This window comes from Spodoptera frugiperda, chromosome 27 (assembly GCF_023101765.2).
Source record: "Spodoptera frugiperda isolate SF20-4 chromosome 27, AGI-APGP_CSIRO_Sfru_2.0, whole genome shotgun sequence".
Classification (NCBI taxonomy): Eukaryota; Metazoa; Arthropoda; class Insecta; order Lepidoptera; family Noctuidae; genus Spodoptera; species Spodoptera frugiperda.
Window position 1 is genome coordinate 7,125,183 of NC_064238.1, and position 19,978 is coordinate 7,145,160.

A 19,978-nucleotide genomic window follows, 5' to 3' on the forward strand; every position below is an offset into this window, starting at 1 on the left:
TAGGCTCCTGAACCCAGCAGTTCCATACATAAATATTGTGGTAAATGATGGAATAAAACTTGGTTAATTTTTCTTCAAAAAGGCTTACAAAGCACTAGCATTAAAGGGTTAGTGAAGGCATTTAAAAATTGTATTTATCTACACCAAAACCTTTGGGCTTACTCGAAATCGTTATTCTTTTATCTCCAAGAGAATGGAAGCTTTTCGCTAAAATCGAATTTCTTTTGTGCACTATTTAGGGACAATAGTGCACCGATTGCAGTCCAGTTTTAGGTATTTTATTTTCGGCCATTACGCCATTACGATCGAAATGATTGTATCAATAGAATGCGACGACAATGTTGATACATTGTTCGCCGTGTGACCTCAATTTTCCAGACAAAAGCGTTGGTTAGCCGATACCAACCCGCCAAGTAAATATTATAGAGTTTTCAAGAATTCTCAAACTTATGAACAGCATCAAAACTAAGATTTAAAACTCCGATACAGTGCGGGAGGAAATTAAACAAAGTTTTACTCGAGTTGACAAAATATTACTTTGGTACTTAAATTTTAACTTTTGCCTATCTTGTAAGTCTAGTGGTTGTAAACGCGACAATAGAGCACAAACTAACGCATTTAAATCCTGTGACTTTTCTAATTCACGTTCACGTTCATGAAGACATAATATATGCGCAATTAGTTCCAATTTACATACTTTCCAAACCTTTAAGATAAAAATACAAACATATTTAATAACGTTAGAAAACAATACATTATTTATTGTACACAAATGAAAAATAACATAAACATAACAAAGGATCCGAAGTAGTAGATAACTGTGACCTTTACACAACAATGAGATAGAACATAGTCTAAAAATAGAAATAAACCTAAGTGAATCAGTTGAAAAATCTTTTCTAGGTTATACAAGTACCGAAGTCCGTCGAATATTACGTGTAGTGGGATTTTTGGTCGTTTTGCTAGAGGTGGCAAGCACACCGCTATGCAAAGAAGCAATTTCCTTTGTGTCACTTGCTACCCGCGCCGCGAACTGCACGTGTTGTCACGTACTAGTGTCAATACACACTGCATTATATCTATATTTGTACTACTTACAATCTCCTTCTACCATCTCGACACGGTTGATCGGAAAATAAACAATTCCTTAACCTACACTCCTTTTTAAATTTCTCTATATATGTCCCCAAATCTACCTTTTTACACAAGGCAGAACTCAATTCGTGGTCATTTTAATCTATTTCTAGTTTCTTGAAAGATTCTTCCATGCCTGGAAAGAAACTACTTAAAGTTTTGGGACCGTCCGGCCTCTTTGATTCGTCAACTCTTTTCTTTGCTTCGTCCTCGAAAAACTTGTGGTTCGCTTTTAGTTTGTTGAACATTTCATCTGAAATAATAAGGATACTGTAACATTTGCTTTTTATTATATAATAAAATGAAATATTGGGAACAAATATTGACCTTTCAGAACATTTTTGTTGTCCTTGACCAAATCTTCTATTGCTATAAATTCTTCTAAAGAATTGGCATCAGCTTGATGGACCTTTAATATATCAAGTAGTTCGTCTTTCATAAATGGCTTCACCATAGATAGTAACTTATCTACAAATGTTGGAGCATTGATGAAATGGAATTCTTTGAGGCTGACAAACATAGCTTCCTGGAAACGATAGACGAGTCTAATAAGTTTTAAATTAAAAACAAAACCTGTTCACTTTGATAACAATTAAGTTTTTTTCTAAAAATAATAGTAGTTCGCAGTAAATCTGTTGCAGGCATTTGAAAATTAATACAAGTTCCCGGTATCGTAACAACAAAAACAATTATGAAAAGATTGTGGATGTAGAGGTACCCAGTACCCACGTTACAAGTAGGTCAGCATCTTTGTCTTATACAATGGATGGAGAATACTTGAGCATTATAGAAACACACTTAATGAGATAGTCCTGGGGGTGTCCTTTATGAAGTGCTTGCATATTTAGTGAGCAGGATATTTTATAAGGAACTCACTTGTAAGAAATAAAAGAACTGTTGTGCCACCGTCAAGTTGACCCGTGAGATGTGTCCCAGCGACACCCTGTCCAAGTTTACGATAAGGGCCACGCCTGGGACTGTGCCCTCTTCGTATTGCCATAGATCCATTATCATTAGGAATGCCCTGAAATTATACAATATAAAATCTGAATTAATGTAACGTAGTACGCCTTTTTATTACCAGTACCCTTAGTATGAGTTTAATTTACGTTTAAAGTAATCGAAACGAGAGCACTCGGATTGGACCTCTCGAATAAACCAACCAATCAGAGCGCCAAACGCGCTCTTATTTCGATTAAGATAATTTAAACATAAAGCAAGCTCGTACTAAGGATACAGGATTCATAAGGTAACTAACGCTCTTTGCCAAGTATGTTACAGGCTCATGTAATCTCTACTAGAAAGCGAGAGCATTTTCATGTATCAGACTCATTATGAGAATATTAAATACTAAACCATCGAACCTAAGACTTAATACTTGATAATCGTGCTCGTGACCAAAGAGACGATAAAATACCAGATACCTATAAAAAAATCTGAAACTATGAATTTATTTGCAAATATCATACATGTATTATCATACTATTAGACTGGGACTAGGCAAAATTTATTTTCGGTATTCCCGTAGCGGGTTGAATTTAGTTTAGGCTAGTGCCGCGACGTAACATCTAGAAAGTTATATTGAAAGATATATACTCTGCTGATTTTTATATACCTTTTTTTCTTTATGATATAGGTTGGTAAACGAGCTGATGGATCACCTGATGGTAAGCAATTGTTATCATTGCTCGTAGTCATTTGCCATTCCAGAGGAGTTTTTTTTTATTTTTTGAGCGGGGAAAATCATTCAATGACTTCTTTCACCTTGGGCGAGACGAGAGGGAGTGTCAGACTTTTACTAAAAACCACCCCTATCCTACTCCTGCTTTTCGAGCCGGATCAGTCCGCAGCTCCGGGACTTCAGAGTTACAAGTGCGTTGCCGGCCTTTTAGGGATGAACATTCAATCTTTGTGTAGATAATTTGTTTTATCTTTTATTATTGGTTTTTGTTGATTAAAAATTATTTAATTTTACTTACTTGATAACATCAGCGTAGACAAACTTTTTGGGATCTGCATCCAATAATTCACAGTATATTGATCTAAAACCCTTCTTTGTTAGTGTCGGTAATGGATAAATTAGCCTGAAAAGAAACAGAACATGATAATATTTTATTAAGAATAGGAAAAAACTCATCATCACATATTATTTTTAAACAGAAAAATAAAACCTATCGGGTTTTAGGGTCTCAATACGGCCAAACACGGCCCCAAAGCTTCCTTTTTCCGTAGTCGCAGTTGTTACTAGTCGACCAATAGTACAAAATACAATTTTATCGTCAAAGTACCTACCTCCACTTTACACCAATCATAATGATTAGTCGTGGCAGGATATAGGACACGACATATCGTAAATCAGACACAATGCCCTATCAGATATAATAGGGTTTAGATGTTGAATCGTCCAACACTATATATATTAACTCGGCAGACGTATTTGCAACCACTAGATTATTCAGATTTCAATAAGTACTTAAATAACAAACGGATTTTATTATAAAAATATATTGATTAAGTTCACTCTACATCCACAAACACAATCTTTAAATAGAACTATCTCACTCATTCACAGTTATACTGGTCTATAGTTTTTTTTTCTCTGGCAACACTGGGAGTCGGTTGTGTTAGAAACGTCCTCCTAGATAATTTAATAAAATTAATTAATTATAATTATTTAAACCTAATAACTTATTGTTAACTAGTTAAATATAGTAATTAAGTATTGTGTCGAGTGTTTTCGTGGAATTCTACGGCAAAAATAAACAAATAAACGTTAATTGTGATTACGATTTGACAACCTGTCAAAGGAACAACGACGGTGGATTTGAAATCATAAAACCAGGGGAGTATTGTGTTTTTCTTGTATTTATACTATTAGAATTATAATTACTGTGTAGCTTTAATTGTAATACGAACACCGCATACAAGTTTACCCTACTCAATTCTTTGAGTAACGTCCCGTACACACCGGCACCGTTTATGTCTCCTTTTGCTTGACAATAGGTGGAAGCAGAATCGATGACGAAAACATAGCCCAGACAATAATAAACTACATAAATCACTGCACATTAACCTCACTAGACCAATTTTAAAGTAAAAAATCTCTTAAACTTACTACCTTCTACTATAAAAACTTTGTATTCTGTCCCTTCCCAGATTATTCTACCTTTTTACAAGTTAGCTTTGTCTGCTAAATATATCTATCTTAATTTTTAATCTCTTAATAGTCTAGTCTATTTGTATTTACCAATTCTTTTACTAAAATTCAACTTGCATCTAAATTAATTTATTTTTTGGTCTACCTACATTGTTCACATCATACTAGTATTGTTAATTATTGCTACCACTTAGCTTAATCTTATACTTTTCAGAAAACAAGGAATACAATTTACTGAGAAGATGATGACTCGCAGGGCTACCACAGTAAGAGACCTAGAAGAGAAGTTGCGGCTTACTCTCAAGGAACTGGAGGGGTCAAAACATCTATGCAGCCAACTACTGCAGGAGCGAGAGGACAGTGAAGTGGAGGTCAAGACCATTGTGGACAAGAATGCTTCACTGAAGAACGAACTGGCTGAATTGCATGTCCAGTATATGGACGTGCTCGACCAACACAGCCAGCTTCAGTACACAATCTCGACATTCCAAGACTGCAATAACACGCATGAAGCTGCTCTTCAACGAATTACAGAACTAGAATCTGAATTGTGCGATGCCCATAGGATCATATCTTGCTCACAGTTAAATCAAGTCCATACACAACACATTGACACGAACACACTGTATGACGAGTTAATTGGTAGTGGACTCCAGTGTAGGGAGCCAGTTACTATAGACTTGACTGGTGAGGATACCGTACACATCTCCCCTTTTAGAAGTCACAACAAGTTAAAAAAGTATATTAAAATTAATAAATTAATTAAACGTACTCAGAATTCACTGAAAAAACAAAAATTAAAAAAAGTGATTCTGAGTTTAAGAAAAGATAGAAGTAATTTAATAAAAGATCTTCAATCTTGCAACAGTGAACTGGATCACTGTAGAAGGATGTACGATACTGACATTCAGAGCCTGCACAAAGATTTATATAATAAGGAAGGTATGTTGCAAGACATCTTTGATAAATATAAGCAATCCCAACAACAGTTAAGTGAACGCTTACTGGAGGCCTCGGAGCTGATGGATATGGTGAAGTACAACGCAGAGAGGTATGAGTCATTGGCAAATGACCTACAATGCAGTTGTGTGAACCAACCTCAGCCTCCTGAGACTTCAATTACACCGGGACCAACTCTAATAAAATCAATTAAAAGTCAGTTAAATAGTAAACATAACTATAAAACATATGTTTATAGTGATGAGCTAGGTTCCGGACTAGGCCAAATGATGTATGATCATCTTGATCATAGTTATATAAACAATAGTTACCACAATATGAGTTATAACAAAATTATAAAACAAATAACTCATACTGACTTGGATGAAAAATCAGTTTTAGTTTTAATGGTAGGCAACAGTTTAGGTTTAACAAGGGGGATGTTGTGAATGGTGTGGACACCTTATTAAAATCAAATAGTGGGAAAATAATTGTGTGTGCTTTCCCATATTCAAATACACTTTCTTCTTCAAAGAATAAGTACATAGGTGTACTCAATAACATACTACACAAAATGACATGTCAAAATGACAGACTTTTATTTTTTGATACTAATAAATTTATTAGTAATCTTATATTTAACAAGAAAGGTATACACCTTTCAAAAAAATGTAGACAGAAAATTGCTATACTTATAGCAAATAATATTAACACTGTTATAAGTAATATAACAGATAGTAGTTGTAGTGACAAATCTGTGCTGTCTAGAGTGTCTAACAGCACAGAGACACTAGGTTTAAACTAGATTATAAGACAACAGAAGGTACCTTTATAAATCATATGAATGATAAGGTAAATTCTGGCAGTATAAAACTATTTCAAAATAATTATACACAGGAGCAGCACAACCTTAAATTATTTTATATTAACATTCAAGGCTGTTCCTCAAAAATCTTAGAATTAGAGCTGTTTTTAGAAAAAACTAAGTTTGATTTAATTTGTCTATCAGAGCATTGGTTAAAGGAGGACCAACTAACATCTTTAAATCTAGAAAACTACAATGTAATTAGTAATTTCAGTAGAAAACAAATATTACATGGTGGGTCCCTAATATTAGTTAAAAATAGTATTAAATCTAAAGAAAGGAAAGACATTGTAGCACTGTCAGTTGAACACACCATTGAGTTGTCCTGTGTTGAGCTGGATAGACATGTTGTAGTTTGTGTTTATAGACCACCTAATTATCAGAATCTTCCTTTATTTGATTCTGTCATGGAGGATGTTTTAAGAAAGGTTTCTACTAGTCACAAGTCAATAATTGTTTGTGGCGATTTCAATATTAATTTATTAGAAAATAGTACAAGCAGTATGGAATTGTTAAATTTGTTTGGATCATTTAATTTAAAAAATGTTTTTTTAGAACCAACTAGAATAACATCCTCGACTGCCACCTGCATTGATAATGTTTTTTGTAATTGTGATTACAAAGAAAAACATATTATAAATAGCTTGCCATCCGACCACTGTGGACTGATGGTTGCGTATAGCTCTTATTTACCTTTGCTAAAAACTCAAATAAGATTTAGACAAACTACACTTAGAAATTTGGAGAAATTAAACAATTCTTTAGCTAGTAAATTAAGTATAAAAACATTTGATATTAGTAATGTGAATAAGTTGTACAACGATTTCTTTGAATTATTAAACAAGGAATTTAACAATATTTTGCCACTCAAAAATAAAGATATTCATACCAAATTTGTATTTAGCGATTGGGCTACTGTAGGTATTCGAAAGAGTAGAAATAAACTTTTTGATCTTTATGGCATGAAACCATATAATAACGACCCCCATTTTCAACAATATGTAACATCGTACTCAAAGACTTTTAGATTAGTGTGCAAAGCCGCAAAACGTCTTTATATCAGCAATAAAATAAAATCAGCTGATGACAAAATAAAGACAACTTGGAAAATTATACAAAACGAGACTGGTAGGAAAAAAATACATAATTCAGAAATTAAATTAAGATCTGAAATTGGACAAATTTCTTCAAAATGTGATGTAGCACAGGAGTTTGAAAATTTTTTTACTAATATTCCTATTAAAATAACTAGAGATTTAAATTCTTCAGCTACACTCTCAGCTAGTTTGCTTAAAAAAAATGTAAAATCATGTCAACATGACTTTATTTTTCAATATACGAATCCTCTAGAGATCGTAAAGGTCTTTAAAGAAATTAAAATAAAATCAACTGAAGATCTTTGGGGACTATCAGTGAAAGTCTGCAAAACAATTATTCAAACTATAGCGCCCTGTCTGGCTATGATTTTTAATAAAAGTATAGATGACGGTGTTTTTCCTGACCTTATGAAATATAGCAAGGTTATCCCACTATTTAAAAGCGGCGAAACCACAGAACCTAATAATTATAGGCCTGTATCTATTTTGCCGGTCCTTAGCAAAGTGTTTGAAAAGTTGATACTGTCTCAGATGCTTCATCATTTTAATAAAAACTCCATCTTCCACCATCAGCAGTATGGTTTCACTAAAGGTCGTTGTACAACTGACGCCGGTGTTACTTTAATGAAAGAAATATTTGGTGCCTGGGAGGAAGCACAGGATGCCATAGGTGTTTTTTGTGACCTCTCAAAAGCATTTGATTGCGTTGACCACGAGACACTTTTGCTGAAATTAAATCATTACGGGATTAGAAACACTGCGCTCCGTCTATTGAAATCATATCTAGGAGATAGGCAGCTAAAAGTTCATATTAACGGTGTTAATTCACAAGGGTCTGAGATAAAAATGGGCGTTCCTCAAGGTTCAATATTGGGTCCTTTCCTCTTTTTAGTGTACATAAACGATTTGCCACTCATATTCGAAAATGAACCAAAAATGGTTCTGTTTGCAGATGATACATCACTGATTTTTAAAATAGGTCGACGTACGAATAATTTTGACGACGTGAACAGCTCCATTCTTCGAGTCTATGAGTGGTTTACTATTAATAACTTGGCGCTTAATGAGAAAAAAACCAAATGTATTAAATTTTGCTTGCCAAACGTACAAAATAACGAATGTTATGTTGCTTTGAACGGACAAAAGTTAGAATTTGTTAAGGAGACTGTATTTTTGGGTATCACATTAGATGACAGATTACAATGGGGGCCCCATATAAAAGCACTTTCGGGGAGACTAAGCTCAGCTGCTTATGCAGTTAGACAGATTAGGCAGCTAACGGACGTAGGTACGGCAAGGCTTGTTTATTTTAGTTATTTTCACAGCATAATGTCTTACGGCATTTTGCTGTGGGGGCGAGCTGCGGATGTAGAATCAATTTTTATTTTGCAAAAGCGAGCTATTCGAGCAATATATAACTTGCCCCGTCGCGAATCTTTGAGAGAACTATTTAAAACTATAAACATTCTTACAGTGCCTTCTCAATTCATTTACGAAAATATTATGTACGTGAGAAAAAATCAACAATTGTTTGAAAAAAGAAGCGACAGACACAATTTTAATACGAGAGGTAAAAATAAGTTAGCTATACCGCAATTCCGATTGTCCAAAGTGCAGAAATCCTTCATGGGATTTTGTGTTAAGTGTTACAATAAACTACCAACCACCATACTGAATCTGAACGAGAAAAAATTTAAATCTTGTATAAAGCGTGAACTGTGTAAACAGGCATATTATAAACTGTCAGATTATATTGAAGATAAAAATGTGTGGCAGCATGTTGGTCCGGCTCCACTGGACACTCGCTCACACTAGACAATGCTCTAATACGATCACTAGTTACACGTTAAATTAAAGTACTAATTTATTCCAATGTAGTCTAGGGATCCTGTGGCATCAAGCAGTTATTTATTTATTTTTTATTTGAAAAATTAAATTAAAGATTATTTTTTATTTGTATAGAAGCATTATTTCAAAATTGTAAGTGTACATATGTGGGCACTATGTTTGAAACAACCCGCTTTTTTAATTTATATTCTTTACAAATTGGTTTTATTGTCCCATAGTTTTGACGTCGTATTGTCGTTACATTGTTCCTACATATATATACAATAGGTAAATGATCAAATAATGTATCAGAGATATTGTAAAAAACATTTTTTGAAAAGAGTAACGATGGAGTTTCTTGCTCGTTCTTCTCCATTCGAAGCAACACTTTGGAACGAGCGCCTAGCTTCACTGACAGACAGACTGACGGACAATTCAATTTGACGTTTCAAAAGTGCCTAATTTAGGATTAATTGAAATAAATGCTTTGACTTTGACTTTGACTTTGACTTTAATCTTTCTGGAGACAATGACTATACAGGTTTCAAACACCAACTAACCAAAAAAAAATTAATACAAAACCAATAAATTAGCACTCACCAAGTCTGCATCGCCATATCCAAACATGCATCGACTTTTCTATTCTGGTAAAACGGGAACAAAGTTTTAAGAGTGTAATTGACATCAATGACCCGTTTCGTTAAATCGGCGTCGCATGCACAACTATGATATGCTAATATCACGTCCAATTCTGAAAATTATACCTCTGTATTAGCTACAGTTTATTGTTTTACCCGGAAATCTAACATTAAACTGTTAATTGATATGTTTATGCTGTATTAAATCGTGCTTGAATTCATTAAAATTGTTTTTGTTTTTATTGTGGTATAGGCCATTATATAAAGTTATGTATTATTGTAAAATGTGATTTCATATGCTTTATAATATACGAAGGAATTTGTTAAAAAAAAAACATATTTCGTAACATGATTATTTTTATTACAAACATTACAAAATTGTATTTTACATATTACCTAATATCTTAAATTGGGATTTAATCAAAATTGTCTATCGGACTGTGAAATAAGCAATTTCTTTTAAATAAAGAAGATATCTTTTGTGTCTAGTTGTAACACACTGCGATATATTTAGCTAAAATAAAATGGGTGAACTATGCAAACCTAATCTATAATGGTCTATCAAAGAAAGAACCACACACAGTTGTAGAAGAGAAGATATAATTACAATATTTATCACAATAATTACATTAACGTGAAATGTTACCTGTAATAAATTCATGAGGTAAATGCGCCACTCCTTTCAACCACGCCATTAAATTCTGTATATCGTCCCGTTTCACATTATTTAGTTTTTCATACTCCTTTTCGATAGATGCACAAGTTACTAACGACATTTTGAACACTAGTTTTAAGATCTATTTTCATAAGATTTTATGGGAGCCGCTTACGAGTGTATCGTATGAGATGTATATCAAGTAATGGTTCTTAAATGGGGCCAATAGCCGGTCTCTTTGTGCTCCTAAAACGTCAAATGCTTATTGACACAAATGCAAGGCCGTACGTCGCGTGTCGTATTTTATTTTCTTTCATAGTGTCTACTTGAGACGTTGTTTTTGTTTAAAATATACATGAATAATTTTAACAGTGTCTGGATTTTTTTGTTTCGATCACAATGTGGTGAAATTGGATTGCAGTATGATGCCGTCATGTTTTAAAGTATGCTAGATATGATAACAATGCAATTATCACTTACTTTATGAACATTGAATTTGATATTATGTAGGTACTTCACAATTCGTAGATAAGATATTGCACGAAGCAGACGGAGTGTCGAGGACATACAAGTGCAAATAACTGCAGTAGCAAAAAATTAAATTAAAAATTTAAAAAACCCCCGACATAAAAATTAATTTACCTTTAAAAAGTAAAAAATAATAAAAGAAACTTAATCTTAAAGTACCTAAGAATGTACTAATAATTTAAAAAAAAATACGTCGCGTTGGGGGACCGCTCCTAATTATTTCTTACTTATCTACGATTTGTTCATAAGTATCACATGCTTGGTGTTAACATTAAAGTAAATTGATGTTTAAGTACTTACACAGAAAATAGAAATAAGGCGGCGGTGTACAGTCCGTATGAATGCGGTCCCCCAACGAGACGTATTTTTTTTTAATTCATGCCATTCATTCATTCATGTTCATGTTTTTAGTCCATGGGCGGCACTGATCTCTTACCATTAGGTGGCCCGTCAGCTCGTTTGCCACCGATTCCATAAAGAAATATACCTACTTCTAACAAAAGACACGCGGAACAGAAAAATCTACAAAGCAGTGAAGTTTTGTAACAATGAAATGAAAATTGGCTGCGACCCACACTACCTACACCTAGCTCTCCAATGTAATTTTATTTGGGTTCGTACCTACATTTAAAAAATGTATTGGGTCGCTCTAAACTTAAATAGGTAGACGCTAGAGTTACTTCGGCACGTTTCCGTCTACAGGATCAATTTTTCTCGTCTATATTTCAGTTCAGACGACCACTGTCCTAGTTAGAAACTTAGGAATTTTATCGACTAGTTTCTGCCGGCGGCTTCGCCCGCGTTTTCGTGGGATAACATGTGTCTTATCACCTAAGTCACCTAATACCCTCTCTGTATACCAAATTTCATCAAAATCCGTTCAGTAGTTTCAACTTGATTGACAGACAAACATCCTGTTTGAATGAACAATCTTTCACATTTTGAATTTCATTATTATACAATATAACAGTTCTGTTCTAACTCTGTGCCATTCTAAGATTTTTTTTATAATGTTTTTAAATTGGTCAATTTTACTTACACAAAAACGGACCGACACAACGTTAAAACAACACAAATTACTAATTTTTTCTTCTACAAATCATAGAAATGTAGTCACATAAACACATGAATCAACACAACACATACAAGTAATAAGTAATAATCACACACGAAAGTCTTTGCAAAGATTATCCTGTTACTAGAACCGCAATGATTGGCAGTTGCATCCCACACACAAACTCACAAACACCCATCTGTTAATCTGTGGCTATACATAATAACGATCCTTAAGTCAGTGGACTTGCAACTTTGATTGGACTTCTGAAATAGCTGAGACGGACATGTGTACCATAAATGTTTAGTGCCGACAGTAAGGACTTAAATAAATACTGCTTTATATGAAGCGTAATATATTTTAGTACCTTTTGCCCTGCGGTTTCGTTATACAAACTTTTTTATTTGAAAAAGTAGTGTCGATCTTTACTTCACAAAGAATATCATTACGGTTTCTTTTTGAGCCTTTTCTAAAAGTGCCACAACTTCGGTACCTATATGACGATCCACCCTAGTCCTTAATGTTAGAATTCTATATTGGCACTTTCAGAAAAGGCCCAAAAAAATTATCTCATTTATGTACAAATAATAAAAACGTCTACAACTGGAGATACTAAACTTACCATCAGTTTTACCAATTCTTTAAGGAAATATTGGAAAATGAACAACTGAACAATTTTAAACAACTGAAAGAACCAACTTTCGCTTCCAATCGTCGCCATTGTTTCAAAAGACTCTTCGTATTAATCTGGAAACTAACCCGTTTATAATATCATAAATCCCCGAGCTTATAAAATATTAACAATGTTTATTAACATAATCCAATTTCATGGTATCTTGTTTGTATCTATTAATATGATTTCGCCCTTGCCCGAGTTTCCACTACATCGGTGGTGTATGAATTCGTTAGGAACCCATGAGCGGTTCACGGACGGCCGAGCGAGCCTTGCTTACGGTCCAACAAACACTTTCAAAGACTCCCTTAGCCCTCACCCTGTATCATAGCTAGGTTATATTTATTGTGTGCTAAAATCTTCACGAGATCCCCTCCAATTAGACCCCTAAGTCACGTTTCATGAGGTGATATCTTTACTCCAATTTCGTGTTTCGATTATACTTATGTAATACAACGTGCGTAGGTTCCTACATTGTTTCGAATTCGATAATGGAATCAATATATTTTTAATAACATCTAAGTTTAATCGTTCCACAACGTTGTCGTCGTTTCAAAACTGTTGTTTCACGTCGGTTTTCTGTGAGGCCGTGATATCACTTCGGTCGAGCCGGCCCATTGGTGTCGAAGCATGGCTCTCCCACGCTTAAATAAGATCAATTAATAGCCGAAATTAATAGCTTACCGTAATCCTATTATGGATTAATCTCGGCCGTAGGGACATACATGAAAAAGCATGCAGGTTTCATTAAAAAAAAAACTGCATGCTTTTTCAAACTTTATTACTCTTTGCTCATCTTTACTCTCTATAATTTTGACTTTACTCTTTGATTTCTGTTATTATGTAACGTACTGTGTCAGATTTTATCAATATACTTAATTTTGTATAGTGTTATTTGTTTGTCTAAATAGATTTATTTTAGTGATGTATTCGTTTGTCTAAATAGATTTATTTTAGAAATTTTATCTCATAACTTTGAATAAGTAAACAGAATGTCGAAACCTCTGGATGATGATGACGATGATGTAATCGGAGGTCTTTATGAGAATGGACACTGGGCTTGGGATGAAAAAGTGAATGCACTTGTGTTCAAAAGGTATCTATAGGGTATCATATCACACTTACCTTAGAGGCCAAACGTCGACCTATCAAATTTAAAAATAAAAAAATTGGTTTTTGTATGTGTAGAGCATAGGTACATGGCTTAGGTACACAAATATTTTATGCAAACCTCTTTGATTTATTCATATTTACTGCATTTTAGTTTTTAAATTTCTGGTTAAAACTGTGGACAGTTATAACAGCTTCAGTAGAACATTTCGTTTACAGCCATCTCCGGCTGATTTGTTAGTAATGGCGTCATGAATAATTTTAGGTGTAAGGCAGTATAGCAGTATTTATTATCGAATAAGCTCATCTTTTATTACAATACAACTTACCTGGTGAAATGGTAGAATAAAGATAAAATACTATTCTGCAAGTGACATTCTGTTTCTCTACCGTTACAGTGACCTGCCCGAGGAGCCACCAGACGCTCCCCAGCTAGCTACTGCTATACTAGGCTCAGTGGAGTTCAGGGAAGATATCGACCTTAATGAACAGGCAAATACGCGACACTATTAAACTGTAGTACAAACATTTATCACCACCCCACCTCTTCCCGCGGGTATAGTAAAAGCAGAGTTAGGGATTATACGCTTGCAAGTGATCAAGCATCAACGCTGTCTGATAATTCTGAACCTTTTAAAGTGCGATCCCCTAGTCGCCTTTTTTGGCGGGGGAAAATCATCCAATGACTTTTCTCGCCTTGGGCGAGGCAAGAGGGAGTGTCAGACTCTTACTGACTAAAAACCACCCCGTTCCTACTCCTGCTTTTCGAATCGGAGCCCCGGTAAACCCGCTAGGTAGTCCGCAGCTCCGGATGCCCTAGTCGCCTGGCAATGGAAATTATGTCAAACGAACGAACAAACAAACGAAGGAACGAACGTACGAACACACGAACAAATGTGTGATGTGAAAATCCAAAATAATAATTCAGAATTTATTATTTCAGAATCGATTCAGAAAACGAATGCAGCGAAAGGCGGAACCCGACGATGTGGTTACTCTTCAGGTTGTAATCCCAATTAAATCCCTGTAATCTCAATATTTAACTGTAATTAATGATATGTTACGTAATATATTCGTTACAGTATCTTCGTTTAAAACATCAGATTCGTTTAAAAATTATATTACACTGCTATGTCTTGTGTAATGTAACAAAATATTGTAATGTAATAAAAACTAGTACACTAACTTTTCACCATTTGTGTTATAAGTCCCATGTAATAGGGGGTGAGCCTATTGCCATATACTGGGCACGGTTCCATTATCCGTGCTACTACTGAGAAGTTTTCGAAAAACCGAGAAAAGCCCAGTAATACTTTGCCCGACCCGGGAATTGAAACCGATGCCGTAATGTGCACCTCTGTCTACCCTTTCGGGGATAAAAGGCGTGACGTTGCAATAAAATCTAGCAGATGTAATTATAGACATCTTATTGCAAATATTTACGCCCTGCTTTTCTATAGGATAGAAGTTTTTCTATAGCTTTAATCAGAGAGGAGTGGAAGGAAGGTAGGGATGCCTTTACCCTGCAGTGAGACGTTCATGGCTGAAATCTAAATCTAAATATTTTCTATAGGACGTGAAAGACGTAGTCCTGTTCACTGCTCCCATCAAGATCTTGAAGCCATACTTGATAAACCTACTGCACCTGCCAGCTACTGAGCGAATATTGCGAGCTCTCATTTTCTATTGCCAATACCATCTGCAGGTTAAATACATAATTTTCTTTTTTTTCTTTTTTATAATACTGTATTCAATACCCTTAGTATGAGTTTGCTTTACGTTTAAAATAAGAGGGCGTTCGGCGCTATGATTGGTTGGTTCATTCGAGCCGGCCAATCAAAGCGTCGAACGCGGTTTGGTTTGAAAAAAAAATATTTTTCTGTTTTCGTTGAAATATTAATTGTATTATGCTTTTGTGGACGAGCACTACTTGCACTAGTTTCATTGATCTCCATACTGTATAACCAGTGGTTAACGATACTTATACATTTTCTCATTTTATCTATAGACTTCGGATACGATGAACAATCGTACGATTGAACTCATGACCAAAATTCGAACGGAGAGAAGCGTAGAAGTAGAAATGCATTACATGGACAATTTAGAAGACCTGCGCTTACTTGTTGCCAAAGAATATTCGAACCTGATAAATGGTACAGTTACTGCTATTTACCTTATGCTGTATGGAGAGAAAGCTCGAGGTTTCGGGAGGTTTTAAGTGTGGGAGAGACGGAGAATGGGCCGTTTCGACCGCAGTGATACCACGACCTCACTGAAAACCGATATAAAACAACGCTTGCGTTGAGTTTCCGGAGTGTTATGTGAGTGACGTTACCGGAGGCCCAATCACACCCCCTTTTCAATCCCCAAAAACCCTTAAATTCCTAACCCTCAAAAGGCCGCCAACGCACATGTAACGCCTCTGGTGTTCTGGGTGTCCGTGGGTGGCGGCGATTACTTACCATCAGGTAATCCGAAAAAATAGGAATGGTTGTACCCTAATATGAAAAAGTAGATTCTTTTCGTGGATGTCATTTAGTCAAGATAAGAAAATAAATACAATATTTCAATAAAAATTTGTGGTCTCAGGTTCTGGCGAATTCGCAAAATTCCATCACATGGGCCCATCTAAAAAGATGCGATCCATGAACAGAAAAGAGAGCTTCTTATTTGAGACCTTCGTACGAATGAGCATACAGATCATATGGATAGCACTGGGCAGAAAATCGTTTGATGAAATTGGTAAGCGTCGTTAGCAAATTTCTTACGATATACCTTTTTACCAATATCTCAGTAACTTGCAGAAATCAAATTTTTACAGCCACCTCTCCGATAGTTTTTATTACAACTGTCACTTTGCCAGAATTTACATTCGAACTTGCAAAACACCATCAATATTTTATCCCGCGTTCAACAAACAAAATTTCCTATAAAAACTTCTTTATAAATGTTCATATTTCAGAATTGGAAGTCCATAGAATGTTTAAGTCGGATTTATTCAATTCGGCGGAACATAAATTGACTGGGGACAAAAAAATAGTACCGAGGACCCCTCATGAACGCCAAGTGTTGATTGGTCACTGTATAGTTAAGAAATATAAAGTGGATATGATGTCACCTCTGATAAATGAGGTGCACTGTAGCAAGCGGAATATTGACCACCGTATGTTCGGCCTTGGTATTGTCCAGTATCCTCGGTAAGAGAAAAGTCTAGGAAAAAAATACATCCATATCTATCATATCTTGACTATAGTACAATACAAATGACAATGATTAGTAAAAATGTCCCTTTATTATTAGCACTAACCAAAATAGTCTGATATCTAACATTAGCCTACTAATGCAATAAGTCTTTCTGCCATTTTCAGAGTAATTTAATGGTTACTTAACCCAGTCCTTAACAATTGTTTTCGATTCAAAATCGTTACTAAGGAATAGTTTAAGTAATCATTAAATGTCTCCGAGTGCGGCAGTTTCTCTGTTCCAATATTCGCTCCACGACATGTCTTTTTCAAAATTCTATCAACATTTTACCTATTAATATCTCACGGTGTACCCATTAGTATTATTAGTATCCACTTGGAAATCTGCAACCAATTGTATAATACATAAAACGTTTAGTTTAAGTTCCCGCCTCACTTACATGGAATGTGCTTTATCAATGCCGGAAAACTTGTTGCAACAAAGCCACATCTCATTGGGAATACTAGGGTTGGCAAGAGCACGGTTCGATATTTTATTGAGAGAAGTGTGTAGAGAACCTGAGGCCAGCAGTAGCAACCTTAATAAGTGCGTATTCATTTATTATTGCGTATTCATACATAATCGGTGTAAAAAGACCGTTCCAGAAAAAAAATACGATAAGGCGACAATGCTGGTGATAAAGAATCCTATACCACTAAAAAACCGAGTTTCATGTATTTGGTAGCGGTCTTATTTTACACTGGGTATACTAAGCTTGTGTACGCATTGTGTATTCATATACTAAACTAGCTTCTGTCAGCGGCTTCGTCCGCGTTCCCGTGGGATAGAATCTTTTTAATCTACCCCTGTTCCAAATTTCATCCCGATCCCTTCAGCAGTTTTTGCGTGAAGAAGTAACAAACAAACAAACATACAAACTTTTGCGTTTGTAATATTATTAGGATAACTCTATTTAATATTTTATTTATTTGTTTTTACGAAGTTTCAATATACTTAAAAACCTTGTTGTTTTTAAGAAGAAGTTACCTATTTTAATCGTTATTGGGTATTTCATGGAACGTTTGCTCTTGAAGCCTTTTTTACACGTGCTGGCTATAAATACTAAATAATATTGTATTTAAAGTGACAATGTTTTTAACTACATATTCAAATATATTTTAGATCGAGTTCGAGAAGTACAAAAAGTGCAACATCTCGAAAGAAATCAACGTTGGGGCAGGCGCCAATGTACAGCAGCATTGAGTTACCTCCTCGGGGTTCTGATGAGTATGAGTAAGTGCTAATAATATTATTTAAATTTAAACCTTACTTAATCCCTGAAAAGTGCATTTTGCAACACCTACTTGTCATCAGTTATGTTATGAGTCTCATATAATAAGGGGCTAGTATAAGTCAGGCTGGACACTATCTCAGACCATGTGCTATTACATACTTCCTTATAAATTTTCGAAAAAATCGACGACGAGCGTTCCAGCTTAGGAGCAGTCACAATTTCTATATGATAACCATCGTGCGTTAAAAGTCTTCTTTGTCAAAGATATGTACTACACGAATAAAGTCGCAAGTAACGGTTAGTACACATCAAACAATTGAAATCATTTAAAATGACAACGAAACAGCTCTGGCCTCGATCATTTCATACTAAAGCGTCGGCGCATTCCATACATGCATTTCTGATTTCAAAGAATTCCTAACGACTGCTTTTAAATGTCTGAGAAGATTGCGAAAGGAATTCAATCGTAAATCATTTTGTATTCCTGTCACTGGATTTTCAAATAATAAAAATTATGACTAATTAGAATGATTATGTCTCATCCCACATTACATTTAAAACATAACTTGCGAAAAGTATTGAATTATGCGTACTTAGACCTCGGCTTAACCCTCATATAAATAGGCGTGTTGTTGTCTTGATCAGCAAATTAATGACTTGCATTGACACACATCATCTATACTTAATATTATAAAGCTGAAGAGTTTGTTTGATTGTTTGTTTGTTTGTTTGTTTGAACGCGCTAATCTCAGGAACTACTGGTCCGATTTGAATAATTCTTTTTGTGTTGAATAGTGCATTTATCGAGGAAGGTTATAGGCTATAAAACATCACGCTATGACCAATAGGAGCCGAGCAGAGCGGGTGAAACCGCGCGGAAGTAGCTATGATGTATATAGCTCGAGAGATTAGCGCGTTCAAACAAACAAACTCTCCAGCTTTACATATTAGTTTAAATTATATAAATGGGATGGTTAATAACTATCATGTTTGTAACTTAAATCATAATGCTGAACTGGTCCGAATAAAATCAGGCAAAGGGTTTGATCATATTCTTATTTCGCGAAAATATACGGAGTAGGCGCAACTAGCTAACTAACCAACTATTTGTTTTAAAGTGCTTTATCGTGAGGTAATTAAAGCGCGCAAATCGATCGTCCGCAAATAGAATACGTTCGACGTATTGCCATGTAATGTGCAACATTGCAACCGTTCTCGATGAGACAAATTGTGTCTATTTATTAACGTTACATCACTATTATCGCCTGCCACCTTATTAGGTTTCTTTCCTATAGGTATACCGGGGCAAAAAAATAAAATAGCTGAACAATGGTATGGTATTTTTATTTGTGTTAGAATCATTTAACTCCCTTCTTCCGCCTTAGGCGAGGTGAGAGAGAATGTCAGGCGTTCGCACATAGGAACATAATTAGGATGAGATATAGGTTATTTTGTTTCTTTCACATGTGCACGGAAATATAGTAATAGATACATAATAATATACTCACCTCAAAGGTGCCGAAATATCGGAAACACATGAATAATGACAAACATGGTAAATATACCGTTTTAAGTTCCAATTCTAGTACATATATATATTTCCTCTCATTTATCATTCCACAGTGAATTACCGAGTGAGTTCCCAACAGAATCATATCCTCGAAAGCCCTGTGATGACAAACAGCGAAGAAAGTGGCTCCGAAGGTACCAACGGATTGTGAACAAGCATCGTGCACATAGCTCAAGATAATATACGGTATCTAGTCTAGACGTTGCTGTTCTTCTTTTTTAAGTACTTATATTATTTAATTAAAACGCTTTTCT

The 19,978-nt window shown here is 35.0% G+C and overlaps 2 protein-coding genes across 6 annotated transcripts; one reads left to right on the forward strand and one right to left on the reverse strand.

Moving 5' to 3' along the window:
• Positions 1–730: 730 nt before the first annotated feature.
• LOC118263738 (alpha-tocopherol transfer protein-like) lies at positions 731–10,575 on the reverse strand. Its single transcript, XM_035575902.2, has 6 exons — positions 10,304–10,575; positions 9,620–9,770; positions 3,114–3,218; positions 2,011–2,158; positions 1,462–1,660; positions 731–1,387 (listed from the first exon to the last, which is right to left on the reverse strand). Exons 1-6 carry the CDS (start codon positions 10,431–10,433, stop codon positions 1,233–1,235), a joined length of 888 nt encoding a protein of 295 aa, XP_035431795.2. The 5' UTR covers positions 10,434–10,575; the 3' UTR covers positions 731–1,232.
• Positions 10,576–10,650: 75 nt separating this feature from the next.
• LOC118263737 (uncharacterized) lies at positions 10,651–19,978 on the forward strand. 5 transcript variants are annotated; one of them, XM_035575900.2, is made up of 10 exons: positions 10,651–10,755; positions 14,076–14,169; positions 14,621–14,680; positions 15,251–15,382; positions 15,686–15,830; positions 16,267–16,419; positions 16,640–16,874; positions 17,299–17,466; positions 18,043–18,153; positions 19,778–19,976. In XM_035575900.2, exons 3-10 carry the CDS (start codon positions 14,639–14,641, stop codon positions 19,902–19,904), a joined length of 1,113 nt encoding a protein of 370 aa, XP_035431793.1. In that variant the 5' UTR covers positions 10,651–10,755; positions 14,076–14,169; positions 14,621–14,638; the 3' UTR covers positions 19,905–19,976. The 5 variants fall into 5 exon arrangements, with proteins under 5 accessions (XP_035431793.1, XP_035431789.1, XP_035431790.1 ...); XM_035575896.2 differs by lacking the exon at positions 10,651–10,755 and adding an exon at positions 13,400–13,663 and having other exon boundaries at positions 19,778–19,977; XM_035575897.2 differs by lacking the exon at positions 10,651–10,755 and adding an exon at positions 13,400–13,663 and having other exon boundaries at positions 18,043–18,147; positions 19,778–19,977.

Excerpts from the sequence above, each read along its gene's own strand:
- LOC118263738 (XM_035575902.2), bottom strand. The coding sequence starts at position 10,433 with ATGTCGTTAGTAACTTGTGCATCTATCGAAAAGGAGTATGAAAAACTA. Across the intron at positions 2,159-3,113 it reads GTCTACGCTGATGTTATCAA|GGCATTCCTAATGATAATGG; the intron begins GTAAGTAAAATT and ends GTATAATTTCAG. Across the intron at positions 1,388-1,461 it reads CAACAAAAATGTTCTGAAAG|ATGAAATGTTCAACAAACTA; the intron begins GTCAATATTTGT and ends TTATTATTTCAG.
- LOC118263737 (XM_035575896.2), top strand. The coding sequence starts at position 13,560 with ATGTCGAAACCTCTGGATGATGATGACGATGATGTAATCGGAGGTCTT. Across the intron at positions 13,664-14,075 it reads AATGCACTTGTGTTCAAAAG|TGACCTGCCCGAGGAGCCAC; the intron begins GTATCTATAGGG and ends CTACCGTTACAG. Across the intron at positions 14,170-14,620 it reads ATATCGACCTTAATGAACAG|AATCGATTCAGAAAACGAAT; the intron begins GCAAATACGCGA and ends TTATTATTTCAG.